The 19,950-nt window shown below is 40.9% G+C and overlaps 1 protein-coding gene across 15 annotated transcripts in view; it reads right to left on the minus strand.

The window, feature by feature from the left end:
- Window positions 1-242: 242 nt before the first annotated feature.
- Window positions 243-19,950, minus strand: part of RUBCNL (rubicon like autophagy enhancer) — a 36,403-nt gene continuing 16,695 nt past the window's right edge. For 8 of the 15 annotated variants that reach the window (XM_074329972.2, XM_074329967.2, XM_074329965.2 and 5 more), the window contains 11 exons: window positions 19,615-19,834; window positions 16,040-16,138; window positions 15,518-15,578; window positions 14,819-14,963; window positions 13,562-13,707; window positions 12,473-12,537; window positions 6,602-6,840; window positions 5,605-5,666; window positions 2,684-2,837; window positions 1,981-2,071; window positions 243-776 (listed from right to left, as the gene is read on the minus strand). In XM_074329972.2, the coding sequence (XP_074186073.2) occupies window positions 667-776; window positions 1,981-2,071; window positions 2,684-2,837; window positions 5,605-5,666; window positions 6,602-6,840; window positions 12,473-12,537; window positions 13,562-13,707; window positions 14,819-14,963; window positions 15,518-15,578; window positions 16,040-16,138; window positions 19,615-19,834 (1,392 nt within the window). In that variant the 3' untranslated portion in view covers window positions 243-666. The remainder of the gene's footprint in view (window positions 777-1,980; window positions 2,072-2,683; window positions 2,838-5,604; window positions 5,667-6,601; window positions 6,841-12,472; window positions 12,538-13,561; window positions 13,708-14,818; window positions 14,964-15,517; window positions 15,579-16,039; window positions 16,139-19,614; window positions 19,835-19,950) is intronic. The other 7 variants (XM_074329974.2, XM_019753564.3, XM_074329976.2 and 4 more) reach the window with 5 other exon arrangements.

The raw sequence follows: 19,950 nt of genomic DNA on the forward strand, positions 1-19,950 counted from the left end.
CATCCCTTGACTGAGGGTGTGGAACAAACATGACAAATACAGGTTTGATGGGCGCCATCTAGAGACAACTGCTTCGAATGGCACCTCCACACATGGCTAAGCCGCTGAAACTCAGCTTGAATAATGCACTGTGAAAGTAACGTGTATTCATTCTCTATACAAATCCTGGAATAAGTAAATCTATAAGACTGATACAATTACAAAATGGCATTTAAGCTGAAAATAAAAGCTGAGCAAAGAGATTTTTGGCTGCATTTTTCTTCAACAAAAGTACCAATCTGTTTCACAGAACAACCTTTACAGGAAGAGGAACTGGGCAATTCACCTTATCAGTTACAATTCATAAAAAAATAGGTTCCAACATTAGTTAAACATTAAACACAACTATTCAAATACAATATAAGTATCAAAACAAAACTCTTAAAAAAAACAGTAGCAGCAAAAACACCGAACATTTGTAAACAAAACCACCAATTACAACCCTATGCTTAATAACAAAGAATCTGCATTCTTTTAAAATATTAAATACATAATAAAGAGAATATTGGCCATTTTCCTTCTTAATATACAGTAGTCGATTATCTAAAACAATGGTATCAATAACAGACACAAATCGGTGTTGTCATAAAGCGTGCTGAACAGTCTTTTTTACAGTACTTAGGGGCATCAGGTCGCTGCGGAGGGCAAACTTGCCAAATGTCTCCTAGCTGTGATCCTTGCACACCGGGGGCACTCGGCAGACTGGAAACACTGCTTGTGAAAGCAAGCTCTGCAAGCTGCAAGGAGGACAGCCGTTAGTAAAGGACCTATCTTGTTTTCTCACGTACATACAGACCACTTATCCCCTTCCTGAGGAGAAAGAGGGTCTGAGAACAGAAACCACAGTCTTCCAGAAAGAAATCAGGCAGTTTGATACTCAGAGGGTTTATAAAGTCTCTAATAGGTCATGAACATGAGGCTCACAGAGCCTGATGAGTGGATGCCAGTGTCCCTGAGATCTGCCCAAGGGCCATTCCCCCAGCTGCTGAGAGTATTGGTGGCCAATGGGTCAGGAGGCCATGTCCCTTCTCTGGTAATGGCCCTAACTGGAGAAAGCTGCCTCACTCAAGGTCATGTCCCCCTGCTGGCACCCGACTGCATCAGGTGATTGGTTAATGAGGGGTTTAAAGACTTGGCTGGCCCCTTGTCCACCATTTGGGACAATGCTAAAGCCATTCTGGCTTCAGAGCTCCCTGTGAGATGTGCTGAGCCTTCACTGCAACCAAACCACAGTTCCACCTCTCCTGCCAGATCCTGCTGTCTTCACACCCCATGGGTGTTGAGACTAAATACATACCCCAAGGAACTTTCTGCATGCAAATCTCTGCTGTGGAACCCATCCTGTAACACTGCTTAATGAGTTAGGGGAGGCAACACTTTAGTGGTCTAAGAGGAGGGCCCGCTCACACCCAGAGATCTTTTCCATGAAACAGTTCAGAGAGCACAGGATTTCCTCGGACACTAATACAGCAGAGCTAGATAGTAAATATTTTAGGCCCTGGAGGCCATATGGTCTGCATAACAACTATTCAACTCTGCCACTGTATTGCAAAGAAGCCAGAGACAACACTCCAGCCTTGGGCACGATTATTAGTACACATCCAAATATAAAACCCTGAGGATGCAGCTGGATGCAGCTCACCCTGGTGTACACCCTGGTGTAGAAGAACTGGGGCACGGGCAAAACAGGGACTACCTCCTCCCTCCAAACCCAGTACCAGCAGACATCACCCTTCATCCCTGCTGTACGCAAATACTCCTTGCTATGTGCCCAAAATTTTATTAGCTCTAATCCAACAAATAGCACATATCAGTGTCATTATAACTTAAAGAAATGCTATTAAGCTTAAGTTAATTTTGTGCTTAAATTATTAAATTTATGTTAACTTTGCACTTAAGTTATTAAGCTATTAACTTTACGTTATTAATTTATTAAGATACCTGAACATCTTCTACACGTGGCAGTTTGAAATGGGAAAATGACAGCCATACTCCGGCAAAATTCACAAATGTACCCCTTTCCTTGACACAGCTGTAAGAGGAGGAGTCAAAAAGTTAAAATCCTCATTGGTAATGTTTCTTTTGATGGAGAATCTGAGTCACCACTTTTACAGAACTTTATAAGCATCAATTTTTAAAAGTCTATGATGCCAGCCTCTAGAAGGAACAGAATGTTATATTCTGCTGCAGTAAATGGATCAGAACAATAAATGTATATTCGTTTCACATGGAGAGATTTCATATCAAGGTGGACTGAGGCATGAGAAGAAGACAATGATTTTCAACATGTATTCTTAAACGAGCTAATTTTGTTTCTGATAACTACACTACAATTCTTCAGTCCCTAGAGACAAAGAGCTCCTGTTCCATGGGGATCCTGAGTCCAAGTGGCTGTATTAGGGCAGATGGGGGTGCAGGGAGGCCCTGAGCAGGGCTGGGCACCCCGACCAAGACACATGGCCCAGGCTTACATCCCAGCCCTGCTGCTTAACAGCTGTGAACATTTTTCCCATCTGGAAATAGTATTGTCAGCACTTCCCTCAGGGTCTGTGAGGGTTAAATCATGAAAAGTGCAGAGCACCCAAAACAGGCCCTGATGCATAAAGGAGAGCTCAGGGACACACCTACCCCCTGCGAACCTCACCTCACAGCAGGCCACATGCTCCAGGGAAGCTTTCAGAACATCCTTAAGAGAAGACACCAGCAGCCCTTTCTTAACCCTGACCAGGTCCTCCAGGGAGAACAGGTGGAGCTCATCGGTCAAGTGTCTGGGCATCTGCTCAAACTCCTTTAATGTGCTGCCAGAGAGGAAACAAAGGATTCAAGGACCCACCCACACTGAGGCTGGGGTGGGGTGGGGGGCCGGCAGGCAGTTGTTTTCTCCTGGTACCCACACTTACTTTCATTAACTCATTGAAAAAAAAAATAGTCCCGAGAACAAGTTAACCTTACTTATTGCTTTATATTTTGCAAGTTCACTTGGAAGCCAAGAAGTTAAAATTCCATAAATGCTGATTTCAAAAAACTGAATGATCAGAGAAATGTGTCCCTTGCAGCCTGCCCCGGCATACACCAAACAAAAGAAAACGGAGTATTATTTCAAATCTTAAAACCTTGTACTGAGATAAAAGTCACTAATTTACTGACAACTGCTAAATTTCAAAGCCGTCACTGACAGTTGTCGCAGCTGGCAGAACTACTGTTCCTGAGCAGACCTATGGCTTCCAAATCCATGACCCTAGCACCCAGCTGAAGACTCAGGTATCCAACTGCGGGCTGGTCACAGGCACTTGGATGTCCCAAGGGCTTTCAAAACTGAACGTAACTGTCTCCAAACCCTCCCGATCTCCTCCTGAAGTCCCTAAATCAGTGAGTGGCTAACTACACACACCACATTCCCAAGCCAGCAACTGCCTACACTGGACTGCCATCCTAGTCATGTCAAACCATGTTATTGACTGTACAGCTATTGACTGTATTCCCTATGCTGTACTTTATATCCCTGTGACTATTCTGTAACTCCCAATTTGTACTTCTTACTTCTGTCATCTTTTTACCCAGCACCCCACACCCCAGGTCCCTCCCACCTGGCAACCATCAGTTTGTTCTCTGCATCTATGAATTTGTTTCTATTTTGTTTATTTTGTTTTATAAGATTCCATATATGAGTAAAATCATATGGTATTTGCCTTTCTCTGACTTATATCACAATATGGAAGTTCCTGAAAAAATTAAAAATAGAACTACCATATGATCCAGCAATCCCACTTATGGTTAATTATCTGAAAAAAGTTGGAAACACTAATTCAAAAAGATATATGTATGCTTATGTTCACTGCAGCATTATTTACAACAGACAAGATCTGGAAGCAACCTAGATGTCCATTGATAGATGACTGGATAAAGAAGAAGTGGTACATACACAGGATGCCAAAAAAACATATGCACACTTCAAGAAAGGAAAAAAAAACAACTATTAAAATTGTAATAATATATACTGATAACAAAAGATGAATACAAGTCACATTTGACTTCTGCAATTACAAGAGGTGCTCAAAGTGAGGTTACCGTCAGTGTCCAGATACTTCTGATTACTGTGAACTACTGTTTGTGCAATGTTGACCATCTCTGGAAATGTGTATCCATTTTGTTGGCACCCTCTGTATATACAATGGAATTTTACTTGGCCATAAAAAAGAATGAAACCTTACCATTTGTGACAACATGGATGGACTTAGACAGTATTATGTTAGGTAAAACCTAGTATTTTAAATAACAAAAGATATTAAAAATATATCTTAAGATCTATTAAATATTTAAAATCTATTAGGTTAAATATATAAATATATTAAAATCTATTTAAATATTAAGATATTTAAAATCTGTTAGGTTAAAAATTTATTGATAATAGGATTATACTTAAATTACCACATCATAGTCTAGAATACTATACAGCTAATAAAAGTTCGACATGCCTCTCTATTAGAAGGTTTTACAAAGCCATTGGTACACCCGTGCTCACAGCAACACTATTTATAATAGCTAAAATGTGCAAGCAACCCCCACCTCCAGATGGATGATGAGAAACAAAATATGTCATATACATATGATGGCATATCGTTCAGCCTTAAGAAGGAAGGACATTCTGGCACATGCTACAACTTGGACAAAGCTTGAGGACATTATGCTAAGTGAAATAAGCCAGTCACAAAAGGACAAACACTGTATGATTCTACTTATATGATGTACTTAGTCAAATTCATAGAGACAGAAATAGAATGGTGATTTCCAGGGCCTGGGGGGAAGGGGACTGGGGAGTTATTGTTTAATGGACACAGAGTTCCAGTTTTATATAATGAAAAGAGTTTTGTGGGTGGATAGTGGTGATGGTTGTATAACGTGATTGTACTTAACCCACTGAACCGTATACTTAAAAATGGTTAAGATGGCAAATTTTATGTTATGTTTATTTTACCACAATTTAAAATAATAATAATAAGAATAATAATTAATAAGAAGAAGCAACTGGCTAGCGCTGTTTCATCCTTGTACTGACCCATTTTTCTTATCAAAGTAAATTTACTACTAGTGGGTTAGAAGGTCTGGTAACTTTAAAGGGAGGGTCTGCATTCCCAAGGAAAGAAACAAGGTAATTATAGTTGGCCCTCTGTATCTGCGGGTTGGGTTTCACATCCAAGGATTCAACCGTACACTGATCAAAAATATTTGAAAAAAAAATCCTAGAAAGTTCCGAAAGCAAAACTTGAATTTACCATGTGCCATGCACTATGCTGAATCCATACGAATGAAGTGATGTGTAGGCAGACCCTGCTGTAGGCTATATGCAAATGTAGGTTATATGCAAACATGATGCTATTTTATATAAGGGACTTGAGCATTTCGGTATCCATGGGGGTCCTGGAACCAATCCCACAAGACACCGAGGGACAACTGTACTGTGCTAAGAGGCCCTGTGCGTTGGAGGAGCCGGACCACCAGGCACAGCATGGAGGTTATCAGTCTTCCCAACTCTTGTACCCAGACTGTCCCAACCAACAGCACTACCTTTCAGCAAACCTGCAGGTCTTCAACAGCTTTTTGATATGAAATAGCTGCTCCTGAATTTCCTATGTGAGAAAGCACACATGGGGAGATTTAAACGTGATACATGACACTGCACGTGTATACATTAATTAAATGTTATTTCCAACCTTGAAATACTACAACTCTATAAAACAAGTCATTGAAGTCCATAGCAGGGGTTCATGACTGAGTCCAGAGACCCACAAAGGGTTCAGGAGGGACCAGGTTTTGTGGACCTTAAAGCTTATACAACATTGGTAACTTTCTTTAAGCAAAACATACAACTCTGTATAAAAGAAGGAGATCCTGTCATTTGCAACAACATGGATGAACCAGGTGGACATTATGCTAAGTGAGATAAGCCAGACTAAGAAAAAAACTGCATAGTCTCTCTTTTAGGTGGAAGCCAAAAAAAGTCAAATACATAGAAGCAGAAAGTTGAATGCTGGTTCCTAGGAGTGGGGAAGTGAGGGAAATGGGCAGATGTTGGTCAAAGGGTACATAGTTACAGTAATGTAGGTTGAATAAGTCTAGAGATCTAATGTACAGCATGATGACTATAGGTAACAATACTGTATTGAATACTGGAAGTACGTTAAGAATAGATTTCAGGTGCTCTTACCACACACACACACACACACACACACAACTACCATATGTGAGGAGATGGATATCTTAATTGACTAGTAATCATTTCATTATGTATATCAAATCATGTACACTTAAACATGTATAACTTTCATTTAAAACATTATAAACAAAGTTCAAAAGCTATGTATAAATGCAAAACTATGCATAAATATAAAACTTGGCATGGGGCCTTCACAAAAGCCAGTGTAGGCGAGCAGTCCTGAAGCCTAAACTCCATCCACTGGACAGTAAATCCACCCCTCACAGGGTCTGTCTGGATGTGCATTTGCTACCACAAGACCCTTTCAGCCACTGGACTGGATTCCCCCCGGAAAGGACAGCTGCTCACCCTCACTCTGCCCAGCTCCTTGGCCTTCGCATACAGACTGTAGTTGACATTCAGCAAATTGAAAATGGGCTGGTGCCATATGCTGTCCAGTAGCCGTTTGGAAAAATTGCTGACGTAGTACTTCCTGAAGTCCCACATGGTTAGGATCCGTGCAGGGATGCAGGACTCCAAGTGTGAGTGGCAGCAGTCACAGAAATACTTGCCCAGGTATTCGCAGTACCGGAGCCGCCTCACAAACTCTGCGGAACACACAGGAGATGAGCACCAATCAGCTGACACTGAAAACCTACCCTGGCTGGCCCCACCTCCAATTCCACCCAAGGATCAAGGCTCAGATGGCTGTTCACATGCTACAAAAGTCACACTCGACCTCATAGCAGCTGGGAAAGCTCTGACAGCGATGGGAGGCCTTCTATCATGGTCATTCATGAGCTTTGCTTTTGTGGAACAGATGTCGGAAAAATAGAACCTTCCCAAATGCTGCTGGATGTAGAAGTTGGGCACTATAAACTTCAGTGTTGCGGAAAGAGCATGAGATTTACAGTCTGGACGTTGGGTGGGATTCCAGAGCTGACCTTTCACTGGCTAGAAGGCTAAAGGCAAGTCGGGGTCTCTTCAGGCTAACTGTCCCGGGCCACAGAACTGGATTACAGGATATCATGCATATGGAAAGTGCTCCGTAAATTATAAAGCACTATATATACACTATTAGAAAGAAGCACCCAAAAGAATTCCTGGATAAATCAGTGAGAAATAAAATACAACAATGCACAAAGGATGAGACTAGGCAATACATAGAATGAAGAAATACAGGTAACCAGTAAGATGTGACAAACACTCCATCTCAGTAACAAAGACGTGCATATTAAAAGAGTGAAACACTTGGTTTTGCCTCAGATTGTCACACAGTGAGAGGATCCAGCGCTGGTGAGGCACAGAGGGGGCAGCCACTCAGTCACAGGGGAGCGACCTCTGAGGAGGACACTCCCGTGGTACACTTCAGTTCTTAACTGTGCAGTGTGAATCCCAAGGCTGTGGCATCAGACAGACATGCTAACATGCACACGTGGAGATACAGAAAGGTGTTCGTTACAGCACATGTATAACGAAGAAGAGGGGCAATCTAAGTATCCGTTACATAAGTATGGTGCACTCCACAGTGAAATGCCAGCTAGCCTATGAAACACATGAAGAACATGGGCAGTGGGCATACAGTAACAGGTATGTATCATGCGATCTTGATTTTGTTTTTAAAAAATACGTACACAGTTCAAAAGGATCCCCACCCAAAAGTCAACTGCAAGGAGGGTGGGGGAAAGGAATTTGGCTCTTTGCACTTTTTAATTTGCTAAAATGAACATGCATTGCTTTTGGAAATATCTCCAATAAAATATATTGACAAACAAAAGGTATAGAGACCAATGCAACAAATACCTGGGTACCCATCACCCAGCTTAAGGAAGTAAACAGCAATTCAGTTAAGTCTCCTAGGGTCTATTTAAGAGGAGCCGAGGCCCATATTTATCACTCACCATTTGGCTCATATTATTAGGTTGGTGCAAAAGTAATTGTGGTTTAAAAGGTTAAAAATAATTGCAAAAACCGCAATTACTTTTGCACCAACCTAATAGTTGGCACATTGTGAGGATTAAATGAAATAACAATGGCAAAGCAGCTACCACAGTACCCAGCACACTGTAGATTCTCAACAGTTTCCCTATAACAACTTTACAATTAACAAGGTCTGAGTGACCATATGAGCAAACCTTTATGAACACTAAGTCTGTGTCATATACCGGTTGAATGTCTTACATACACCATATCACTCTGTGCTCGAACCTCTACCAGGTCAGAACTATTACTTCCCCTATCGCATGGAATAAAGTACACGGCAGGGAGGTTAAGCCACATGCCAGAGACACACAAACAGTCAGCAGGGCAAGCAGAATTCCAACCCAAGTCTGGACTGGGGAAGCTCCAGGTTTCAGCCATCGTATTCCACTGAGCAGGAGGGCCAGGAGCTAATGCCTTTGCATTTGCACAAATTATCTCAAACCCAGGTCACACTCAGAGTTGCTTTGTAAATACAAAGAAACACAGGTGATTCTTATTATCTGAGGGTAGTGAACATTCTACAAATTAGCCGCAAACACTGAATTAGTGAATGCTGAACATTGCTCCTGGGGCAGAGTGGGGGGAGGGGGGATTCCTGTGAGTCTCCCAGAACAACATTGTCATCAACTGATCAATATAGAACCTTGTTTTATGTGTGTTTTCTCTTTAAAGACACAGTATTCAACATACTGTCAGATTCTTATCCTGGAATTCCGGCCAGCAGCACTCTAACTCATGCCTAAGGGAAGCTTATCTAAGGCGCACATTTTCTCTGGAAGATACATCTCAGCCTTCTTGCGCTGAGGAACCCTGGACAGCACATTAGCACTGTGCTTAGGGGCATTTTAAACAGCTAAATCACCAACAGAAAGCTCAAAAATATTTTATTTTATTTTTTTAAAGGCACTAAACAGACTGTGAAAAAACCTGTTTACTGTATGAGCTAAAACAAGGCAGAGCACTGCTTCGCTCAGCTTCAGCTAGGAACACGTGCATCCAGCAACTCAAATTTCAGGTGACTCAAATTTTTCAGTGTTTTGTGCCTATCTGTGAATGATTGAAAACACAATGAGTTGGATTTTGGAGTTACAAATAAATTTTACGGAGCAGGTGAATTTGCAAATACGGAATTTGTGAATAATGAGGGTTAACCATAAGTACATACGAGTATGTACCTACAAGGACACTACTATCAAACTCTGAATTAATTATGTGACATCTCTGTAGGGTTGACAAATTATCTGTTAAGAACTTATTAAGTACCTAGTAATTATGTCTGGGTTCTCAAATTTGAAACTTTGAAAAGTCTATTATATTGCATCTATTTTCCACACTGGATGAAGTTCTCGGGTGCGCAGATAACGAGTATGACTTTGCTTATGATAGGGCCTTGATACATTTTATATTAAATGGGCAAAAGGGGAGCTATACCCTGGCCTCTGATCTCTATGTTTCTGATCAAACTTAGCAATATGAAGAAACATGAGGACAGAAAGGGCCTATAAATTTTCCAGATATAATTCATCTTTCTCTAACATCTAAAATCCTAACATTCCAATATCCAGTCACTCATTCATCAATGAATGTATACTAAGTATTCCATTATCAATACAGAATAAATTATGTCTATCTCTTTTGGTTAAAACAGAACAAAACATCCTAAACCAGTGGTTTTCAACCAGGAGTGATTTTTTCACCCCAAGGGACATTTGGAAATGTCTAGAGAATTTTTGGGTTGTCAGAATGCAGAGCTGCTAGTGGCACCTAGTGATGCTGCTAAATATTCTACAATGTACAGGACAGCACCCCACAACAAAATTAATAGGACTGAGGCTAAGAAACCCTGCTCTGAACCACAACTGTTCTCATTTTAGGAAAAGTCAATATCATAGGAGGCAGCAGTTTTAAAAAAATGCTGACAAATAGAACTTTCTGTGAGGATGGAAATTCTCTGTATCTGTGCTGTCCAATAAATACAGTAGCTGCTAGCCACATGTGGCTACTGAGCACTTGAAATGTAGCTAGTGTCACTGAAGAAACGGATTTTTAATTTCAATTAATTTAAATTTAATTTTAAGTAGTCACAGGGGACAGTGACTACCATATTGGAGAGTGCAGCTCTAGAATAAAGCTGACTAAAGAATAACCAAATGCAATAGATGAAACTTGGTTGGAACCTGGATGGAAAAATTAGCTATAAATGGCATCTTAAGGGCAACAAATGAATATGGACTAGTATTAGACAATATTAGAGAACTGCTATTTTCTTTGGTGTGATAACTATTCATAATCCTTATCGTTAGGATCTGCTGAAGTCTGAAGGGTAAAATGTTATGTTGTCTACTGCTCACTTCAAATGTTTCTATATGTGTGAAAACGGAGACTATAAAGGGGACGGGAAAACTAAATTCAATGTGGAATTCTGGACTGGACCCTGGAACAAACAGAGAATGAAATTCAGAAAAGTCTGTGGTTAGTTGACAGGATTGTACCAATGCTAATTTCTCAGTTTTAATAATTATACTATCATTATTATGTTAACATTAGGGGAAGCTAGGTAAATTGATGGGTACACAGGATGTATGTACTATTTTTGCAACTCTTCTGTAAAGCTAAAATGATCTCAAAATAAAGTTTAAAAAAATTATCCTAAGAATGTCTACTATCTTTGCAACTCTTTTGTAATAAGTCTAAAAGTGTCTCAAAATAAAAAGTTAAAAAAAATTATCCTAAGAACCATAAGAATTTCATAGGAAAAGTCCAAAATTGTTTACATGGTTGATAATACCTCCACAATCTATGCTCTGCTTATCTCTGCAGCATGTTTTCTTCTCTCATTCTGACTCTCCAGTCACACAGGATTTCTTTGCAATAGCCTCTGGCCCTTTGGACAGGGTGAATCCCTCCACCCCAACCCCACATTCTTCTGGGGATAATCACTTACAAAATTTCTCACTCCCAGCCCAAGCTCCATCAAGTTCCCTTGCTGTAAATCCCATAGCACTCTTAACTTTCTCTTTCTCTGCATTCATCTTCCTTGTTATTTACTTGGCTGATGACTGTGTCTTCCTGTAAGCAAGCTCCACGAAGAAAGGACCATGATTGCATCAACAGCGCAGACACACATCTCCATATTGGTATAAACTCAGGGAAGTACTTGAAAAGTTAGTGGAATCATAGTCATGTGTTCATAGTTTCTAACTTGTACATTCAATATTTACTGAGGCACCAGAATACAGTAGTTCACCAAATAGACTAGCTAGGAAGATGAGTTATTTAATTGATGTGTGGCAGGCATTGTCATTCAACATGGAAGAAGAAGCCCAGATGGATTTCTTCTTTCTAGTTTGATTTCTTGAGGTAGAGGTCCTCAAAGTCTCTTTCCTTCCAAGATGCCTATCAAAGGCCAAGGGAACCCTTTCCAGCAAAGCTCGTCTTCCTGGCTTTCCACAGGTCAGTCCTAGGGACACCCTCAGAGCAGAGCAAGTGATTCCCAGTCTCAAGTGGTAACTTGTATTCCTGACTGGGGGAAGCCTGATTTTCTAGGCCTCAGCTGGCCCAGGAATGATCCCCTCAAGGCCAATTCCTCAAACCCTCTCAGAGGAGTTTGGATAGCTCCTTGGTAAGCCATTCGATCATTCAATGAATTTATCTTCTGAGGACCAACTGTGTGCCAAGTACCTTTGTAGAAGCAGGGAATAAAGCAATGAATAAAACAGACAACACATCTTAGAGGCAGACAGACAATAATAAAAAAACTCAGTCAAGTCTAAAAAGGTATTTGAGGAAGATAAGTCCTAGAATAAAATAATAAGAAGGAATGGTAATATAACGCATACATTTGTATGTTGGTGGCAAGGTGGACATTTTCAACAGGGCATCCAGGAAAAATCTTCTAACTTTTGAGGGAAGATGTGAAGGAAGTAAGGGAACCAGCCTTGGGGATATCATTCCAGGGAGAGAAAACCACGAAAGCAAATCCAAGTCAGGAATGAGCCTGCTACCTTCAAAGACCAGTAGGGAGGCCACGTGGCTAGAGCTGAATGCCCAGTGGGGAGGGAACTAGAAAAGTCTGAGAGGCCAGTCACACAGCGTTGTAAGTCACGATGGCCTCTTCATGAAAGAGAGGGCAACATTACAAAGCTCTTACACTAACTTCTCACCAAAGGTATCTCTCACACATCAATGCATTGCCCAATTCCATTATTCTCTGCCCTGTTGTCACATAATACGCAGGGAGTCCATTTCTTTACTTACTAGGTGCTATTGGAGTTCCACAGCCAGCACAGAAAAAATTCTGGGCTGCCACCACGAGATCCCTCCTGAGTACAGAAAACAGTAACAGTTAAATTTCAGAAAAAAACAAAACAAAAAACAATGTAGCATTTTTCACTGATTAGAAAGTGGACATCATGATACTTTCCTTGGCTTGGGGACTTAATCTTTTTTTTTTTTCATTTGGGAAAGAAATAAAATAACTCAATAGAGTTTTCTAGTTGAAATCTCTGGGTGTTTTAAAAGCCCCTGCTACCACCAAAGCAGAAGTCAGAACCACAAAGAACACTTCCACCAGGGGTCTGCAGAGACTTGTCACGGCACACGCAGGATCCTCTTTCTGGAGAGGATAGACACAGGTACACAGGAAGAACGTTTGCATAGCCATGATACAAAGAGGTGATGTACTTGGGAAGTTCACTAACGGATCCAAGGAAATACGAGATAATGTAAGATCAAACTACATAACATTTCTGGTGAGAGACAGTCCAATGAAGTGTTTTCTATTGAACTGTGGGTGCCACGATTTCACTTGTGATTTAGAAATACTGAGAAAGTTGCGAAATTTTGTTATAGTTTAGGGTCAGCGACAATGGTCACGGTAAAAATATGCAGAACCCTACCCGTGTGCCTTTTAACTACAAGAGCTCTCCCCAGGATTAAATTTCCTTTAAAAAAATGTATTCATTGATTTTTATTCCACATTGCACTGGAAAATAGAGTGGTCTAGTCTTTTTAAATTATTGTATATGATTTTTCAGGTTCAATACGAGCTCCTTAAAAAATCCCCTTTAAGCCTATTTAATTTTCAGTTGCTATGTCATGTTCATAATTAAGGACACTTAGCTAAATTCTCAACTTGTCAGAACGTACAGAGAGCCCCCCAAAAGTCCATGATAAACAGAGTGCCGAGAAAGCTAACTCAGAAAAATATGCCCAACTTTCCTTTTCCTAAAACAAATTTTCCTTTGTCCCTCAGCATTCCTTCACCTATTTCCACAAAGCATCAGGTGGGAACCACCACAACCTGTTCTCACTGGATTGGAGGCCCAAGCAGCAACCCAGACGTACTTGAGCGGTGGGTGGACATCAACTATGACTTGAAATCTCGGGGGTGTCCAGTCTTTGGTCCCTCTGAGCCTCGACTTAAATTTAATTTCCTTTACAACGTCCACACTGGATTCAAATTCTTGCCGGATACACTCTTCATTTACAACCTGCATGACATGCAAGGGGACTTAGGGACAACTTAAACATGCATATTCTAGGAACTGATATTAAAAAGGCATTCACAGATGTGTTTCTATCATTACAATTTACCATGAAAAATTAAAACTGCTTTCAATCGAACCAAAGGACATGGCAGGCAAGAGCCCTTCGTGGGATCTAAAGCCATCAGCGGAAACATTGCTTAAAACAGCACCCAGATGAGATCACTTTTCTTAGTTTCTTATTTTTTTGAGTTATTTGTTTCCAGACTTCAAATTACTGTAAGTAGGTCACTGTGACCTGGAATGCTTCCATGCACAGCAGAGCCTTCCACCTCTTAGTCAATGGGCTGACAGAGGCTGTCAATCAGAACCGCTGTAGTTGTCAGACTTACCCAGAAATAGTTCTTTCAAGCCCGTTCCCCTGTTTGGCTCCCCTCAGAACCCTTAAGCTTTCCTATTAGAATTTAAAATCCAAACTCGTCAAATTAGTATTCTACATCCTGCACAACTGGGCCACTATCATTCAAGCCTAATTTTCCAGGAAGATCAATGACCACCCCCCCAACGCACACACAGATACACACAAACACATGTTATACAACCATACCAAACCACTTTGCTCAATAAACACCCCAACACACCTCCATGTTACTTTTGTTTCAGCTGCCCTTTGCTTCCCTACGTTTCCAGAGTGCTTTTTGAATACCCCTATTTCAGCCTTTGCCACAAAGTTTTCTGCCCCCCCACCCCCCGGCCCCAGGGGCTGCATGCTGTCAGAGGGAAGAGCATTCCACAGGGAACCAGCCCAGACTTTCAAATTAGGCAGCCTGAGGCCTGACTCCTGTTCTACCACTGGGTGGCCCTGCTGAGGGTCTGCAACTAACACTTTAAAACAAAAATAACAACAGCGTCTACCTAATAGGATCCTTATGAGGACTGAAATGTGAATTGCTGAGCACAGTCCCTGGTGCATAATAAACACTCAGTAAACATCAGATTTATCCTTTCTCTTTGTCCTTCCCCAACACCCAGCAACCATACAAGGAAACGCATACATATCTGAAGTAACAGCAGGCAAAATGAGAATTTAGGAAATTTCAATGCAAGGTCAACTTACTTTTATACTTACTATTGAGCCAGCTGCACTCAGGGAACCTGCCAGCTGATCATTAACTTGTAACAACATCCAACGCTTCCGGAACACTCGGTATAATTCTTTGGCTATTAGCTCAGCAGAATTGAAGTTTGGCTCATAAGTGACACTGAAATGTAAGAGATTTCAGAAATTAAAAAGTATATTCATGAGGAGTATATTAAGGGTCTTCTTCAGGTTTTCAACTGTCCTTCCCTCTCCCAGAAAGTCAGAGGAGGCATCATATAAGACCATGCACCAACCACACACCAATGGTTATCCTACTCAACACAATTCCTCCATGCCTAACTGAACAGCGCTTATTTATTGAGGGTGCCACGACTGGAAGATATGGTGAAAAGAGCACTGGATTTACAGTTGGAAGACCTGAGTTCAAATTCTACCTGTGTTATTTAACAGTATTGTGTCAATTTCTACATCTATAAAATGGGGTTTAAAAAAAACCCACCCAGCTTATCCAGGAAGATTAAATAAGAATGCATACAAAAGTCTTTTAAACACTATAAAAACACTATAGAAACTTGAGTGGTTATTATTTTATTTCTACATAGTAATCCCTGTCATTGGAACTGGCTGAAAATGGCCTGAGGTGTCAGAGGCCTGGAGCGTCTCAGAGGTGATGGCCCAGGGGTCTATGAGAAAGCAGATATGGAAGAGAGATACCTCTTAGAGGAGTTGCAGGGACATCCACAGGTTTCTGTGATATTGTTAAACTCTCCAAGTTCTGTGGGAAAAGAGAGTAGTGAAGTCTTTTAGTCTGTTTCACTTAGTCATTTTATGAAAACAGAAAAATAGCTCCCTGCATTTCAGAAAGAACCAGTTTTCAGTATCTCCATACTTCAAGCTCTTTTAGGTTTCTATTATGAGATTTCAGCTAATGACCAAAGATGGGATTTCAAAATGTACTCATCTGAAATTTCACCAAAATATAATTGAGAGGCCAAACTGATATCAGACCATGATTATCTGCTTTTTCATTCAATTCTACAAGTGAGATGGGGAGATTCACTACCAAGACATTTGAAAGAATGTCTTATTTTTTCACATCAGGGACATAATCTGATTTTGGGAGAAGTGTCTCTGAATGCCATAATAACGCGGTATTGTGTGTGATCCATATCAGTATGTGGGGGAGGGCCCAGGGCACAGGCATCTAGTCACAGCGGATGAATTCCCAAACCTTACCTACAATAACAAATTCATCAAGGTCACATTTGCACTCTTTCACCACATCACAGTAAGTAGGTGTTTTAACCACTGGGCTGACCTGTAACACAGCACAACCTAGAGAGAGACAGGAAAGGGTTTCACCAACAAGAAGAAAAAAGTACACAACCTGAAATACCCAACTGTATAGAAATTGGGAATCAAAGGGGCTGAGGTTACTTTAAAAGAATTTAAAACTTCGGTTTCAAGAATTACAAAACTGCAAGGAGCTATTTTTCTGTTGTTCCTGCATTCACTATGATTAAGTGAAATAAATTGATGAGTACGAGAGGGTTCATAAGAGTAATCTGCCTACTTTTACCTATGTGTGAAAATTTCCATAATACAAAATTTTCAAAAATGAGAGGAGAAAACAACAATCTTAGCTTCACACTGAGGCCAAGAGTATATGTAACATAAACACTGTACTGTGTTGAATAGCACCCCTGCTCCCCAAAATCATGTCTACCCAGATACTGGGAACGTGACCTTATTTGGAAATAGGGTCTTTGCAGATATAGTCAAGATGAGGTCATACTGGGTTAGGGTGAGTCCTAAATCCAATGATTGATGTCATAAAAAGAGGGAAATAGATAGAAGGCCATGTGAAGATGGAGGCAGAGACTGGAGTGGTTGTGTCTACAAGCCAAGGCTCACCAAGGATTGCAGGCAACCACCAGAAGCTGGGAGAGAGGCCTGGAGCAGATTCTCCCTCACAACCTCCAGAAGGAATCCACCTTCCCACAACTTCATTTCTCACTTCTGCCCTCCACAGCTGTGAGAAAATAGATTTCTATTGTTTTAAGCCACCCAGTTTGTGGCATTTTGTTACAGCAGCCCTCGGAAACTAATATAAATACAAGCATGTTCATACTTTTCTATCTCTAAGACCAGTCTGGAGAATTATCCTAAGAATGTCATTAAAAAGAAAAAAAAAAAATGATGAAAGAGGAACACTTTGATTATAAAGGAGCTAGCTGCAGTCCATTTAAAATATTAAAATATCGAAAGCTACTTAAACGCCAAATAGGGAACTGATTTTGTAAATCACTCTGTTAACTCAAGATATACCATTACTGAAAAATGTGAAAGCCATACAACATGAAAAACTGAACATAAAACACTATTAATATAATCATATTATTGATGCAATTACATTAACCTGAGAATATAATTACAATGAAACTGTATTCACTTGAATAAACATAGAAATGAATACAGTTGTTTAGGGAGGTATTCTAGCCCGTAGGTTAGAAGAGGTTCTGTGAATGGCTTGGTAGTGGACTGGCTGGTTTAATACCGCACTGTCCCATCCCAGCCAGGTGACCACAATCAACTCAGCTTTGGTTTCCTCATGGATAAATTGCGGGCAATTTCACCCGCGTCCATGTTTCTAACATTCTTGATTACAAGCCATAGTAACATACAGTTTACATTGCAACCTAGTATAAACACAAATATATATTGAACCGTGAAAAAAGTTCCAGGAAGCATTGCTCACCCTAAATGAGATACCCACTGACACTTTCTATTCTTCTTTTTTTTTTTAATGCTCTCATGACCAACCTGCAATTTGAAGAACACTGATCTACTTCATGGAGTAGCATCTATCACCATAAATGTCACATGAGTGGTACTTCATAAAAGATAAATATTTTATTTGGGTGGTAGAAATATTTTAAAATTTCTTTAAACATTCATTTAAAAAAAATTCAGCTAAACATTAGTATCCATTCAACCATTCAACAAATATTTACTAAACACCTATTTCAGACAAGGCGCTATGCTGAACGCAATTACAGGTAAGACAAATTCTCATCCATCAAGAATTTAAAATCACATGCGGGTCTGAGATACTGACACACTTGACCACAGAAAACACAGCTGCGTGTTGTGGGCCTTAAGAAGTTCAGAGGCAGAACTCCACACTGCACCACTCCAGCGGGGAGCCATGCACACAGACAACTACAGAGCACTCTGGAGCACAGCTTATATTTCATTCCACATGAATGGGACCCCTGCCTGTGATACAAGTCAGGCAACATGTCACAGTGCTGGTGGCTGGAGACTGCTTTTGAAGAGTTGGAAGGATGAAGAAACTAATGTGTGTCCCAGGAGAGCCTCGCTGAAGTAAAGGGAGGGAGGCAGGAGCTTATGAGAAATGTCTGCCAGCAAGTAAAACAGGTTAGTATAACTGTAGCCCATGGTACAACTCTGGGAAATGGCAGGAGATGCCTGCTGGAAAGGTAGGGAGAAGCTGGATCCCACAAGCCTAAAAATTGCAGGATAAAATGTAGAACAAATTCAGCAGGCCACTGTAGAGGACTAGACATTGTGTTCTAGAAAGACAGATGTGTGTAGGATCAATGAGGGGGAAAAGACTGAAAGCAAAGAGAAAATTAAAGGCAGCAGACACATATGGAGGACCCAAATGCAGTTCTTACAGAAGGCTGCTACAGTGGTCCAGGTAAAAGGCAGCAATAGGGAACGGACAGAGTGGGTACAGAGCCTTTAAGAAAAACTCTTTTTAATTTGAGCCAGATGGTACATTCCACAACTATTTATTGTACGCCTGTTTTGTGGTAGCATTGTGCTACATATGTACCACACGGAGCGAGTTCTTCCCTTCTGACTGAAGGGGTCCTAATTAAGAGGCTAGGTAAAAGAAGTCAAAAGGAAAAGCAAGCATTAGTTTTTAATATTTTTTCTTGGTGGGGGGGATGGGGTTTGTGAGGGAGTGACAGAGAGATGACATGTTGAGTTAGAGATCCCGGGGGGCCATTCAGGTGGACATGTTCCATAGGTTCCAGCCATATGGAGCAATGATTTAGAAGAGAGGTGCGGGACTGAAAACAGATTTGAATAAAGGCCAACAGAGTGGGAATAATGAAAAGGTGTTGCAGTGGGTAAAATCTCCAGGAAGTGAATGTGAAAAACAAGCATCTAGGACTTAAGCAGAACTCCCATTTAGGAAATGATAAGAAAATGACAAGCCCTAACTTCGGTTCTCAGCCTAGGTACCCTCCTCTCCAGGAAGGACTCCCTGGATCCCAGAAGGAGATGAGATGCTCCTACATCTATGACCCAATGTGCTGGGTCCCTGCCTCTGTTACCCGAATGATCCCACACGGCTTCTCAGCCTGAGCTCCGGCATGAGAGCTCCTGGAGGGGAAGGAGCACATCCTGTTGCTTGTTGATTCCCAATACCTCACAGGCTCCTTGTTTGTGGAATGAATGAAGAGGAATATTGGCAAAGGAAGAAGAGCTAGGAGAATGCTATGTGACAGGTAACAAAGGAAGAGGAAAACTCCAGCCACTGCCAAAAGGAAAAGTAAGATGAAGTCCAAGAAAACAAACAAACAAACAAACAAACAAAACACATCAGTTTAACCGCTGATGGGAGCATGCTCACCGATCCCAAGCCCACCGGGCAGCTATGGTGAGGACAGGTTACCCCAGAAGTTTTAGACAAAGGATTCAAAGATGTACTTCTGGATGTGACAGAGGAGATTGATGTACATGGAGACTACAGCATAAAGCCTTCTCATATTTACCCCACTTGCCTTCATAGCCACTGTCGGAAGAAGTGGAAGACCCTGACTCTTGCTTTATGTTGGTATAAAAGGTCACTTCAGAGTCAGCTTTACCATTCCCAAGTGACCCACTGGCTTCTTCTGTATTCCAGTTCTCCATGTACTGTTGACTCAGGATGCTACACTTCATTTTCTCTATTGCTGATATCATCAAATCTGCAGCATAAAAGTGGGCATTCTCCTGCAGAAAAAAAAATGAATATGCTTCTTAAAATACAGGCATAATCAATTTTATTTTCATTAAGGCATATTAGATTTAAAAATCAAGAGGCTGTGGAGTTAATGCATAAAAATATA

The sequence above is a fragment of the Rhinolophus sinicus genome, chromosome 16 (assembly GCF_057876585.1).
Source record: "Rhinolophus sinicus isolate RSI-liver-muscle chromosome 16, RSI-T2T, whole genome shotgun sequence".
Lineage (NCBI taxonomy): Eukaryota > Metazoa > Chordata > Mammalia > Chiroptera > Rhinolophidae > Rhinolophus > Rhinolophus sinicus.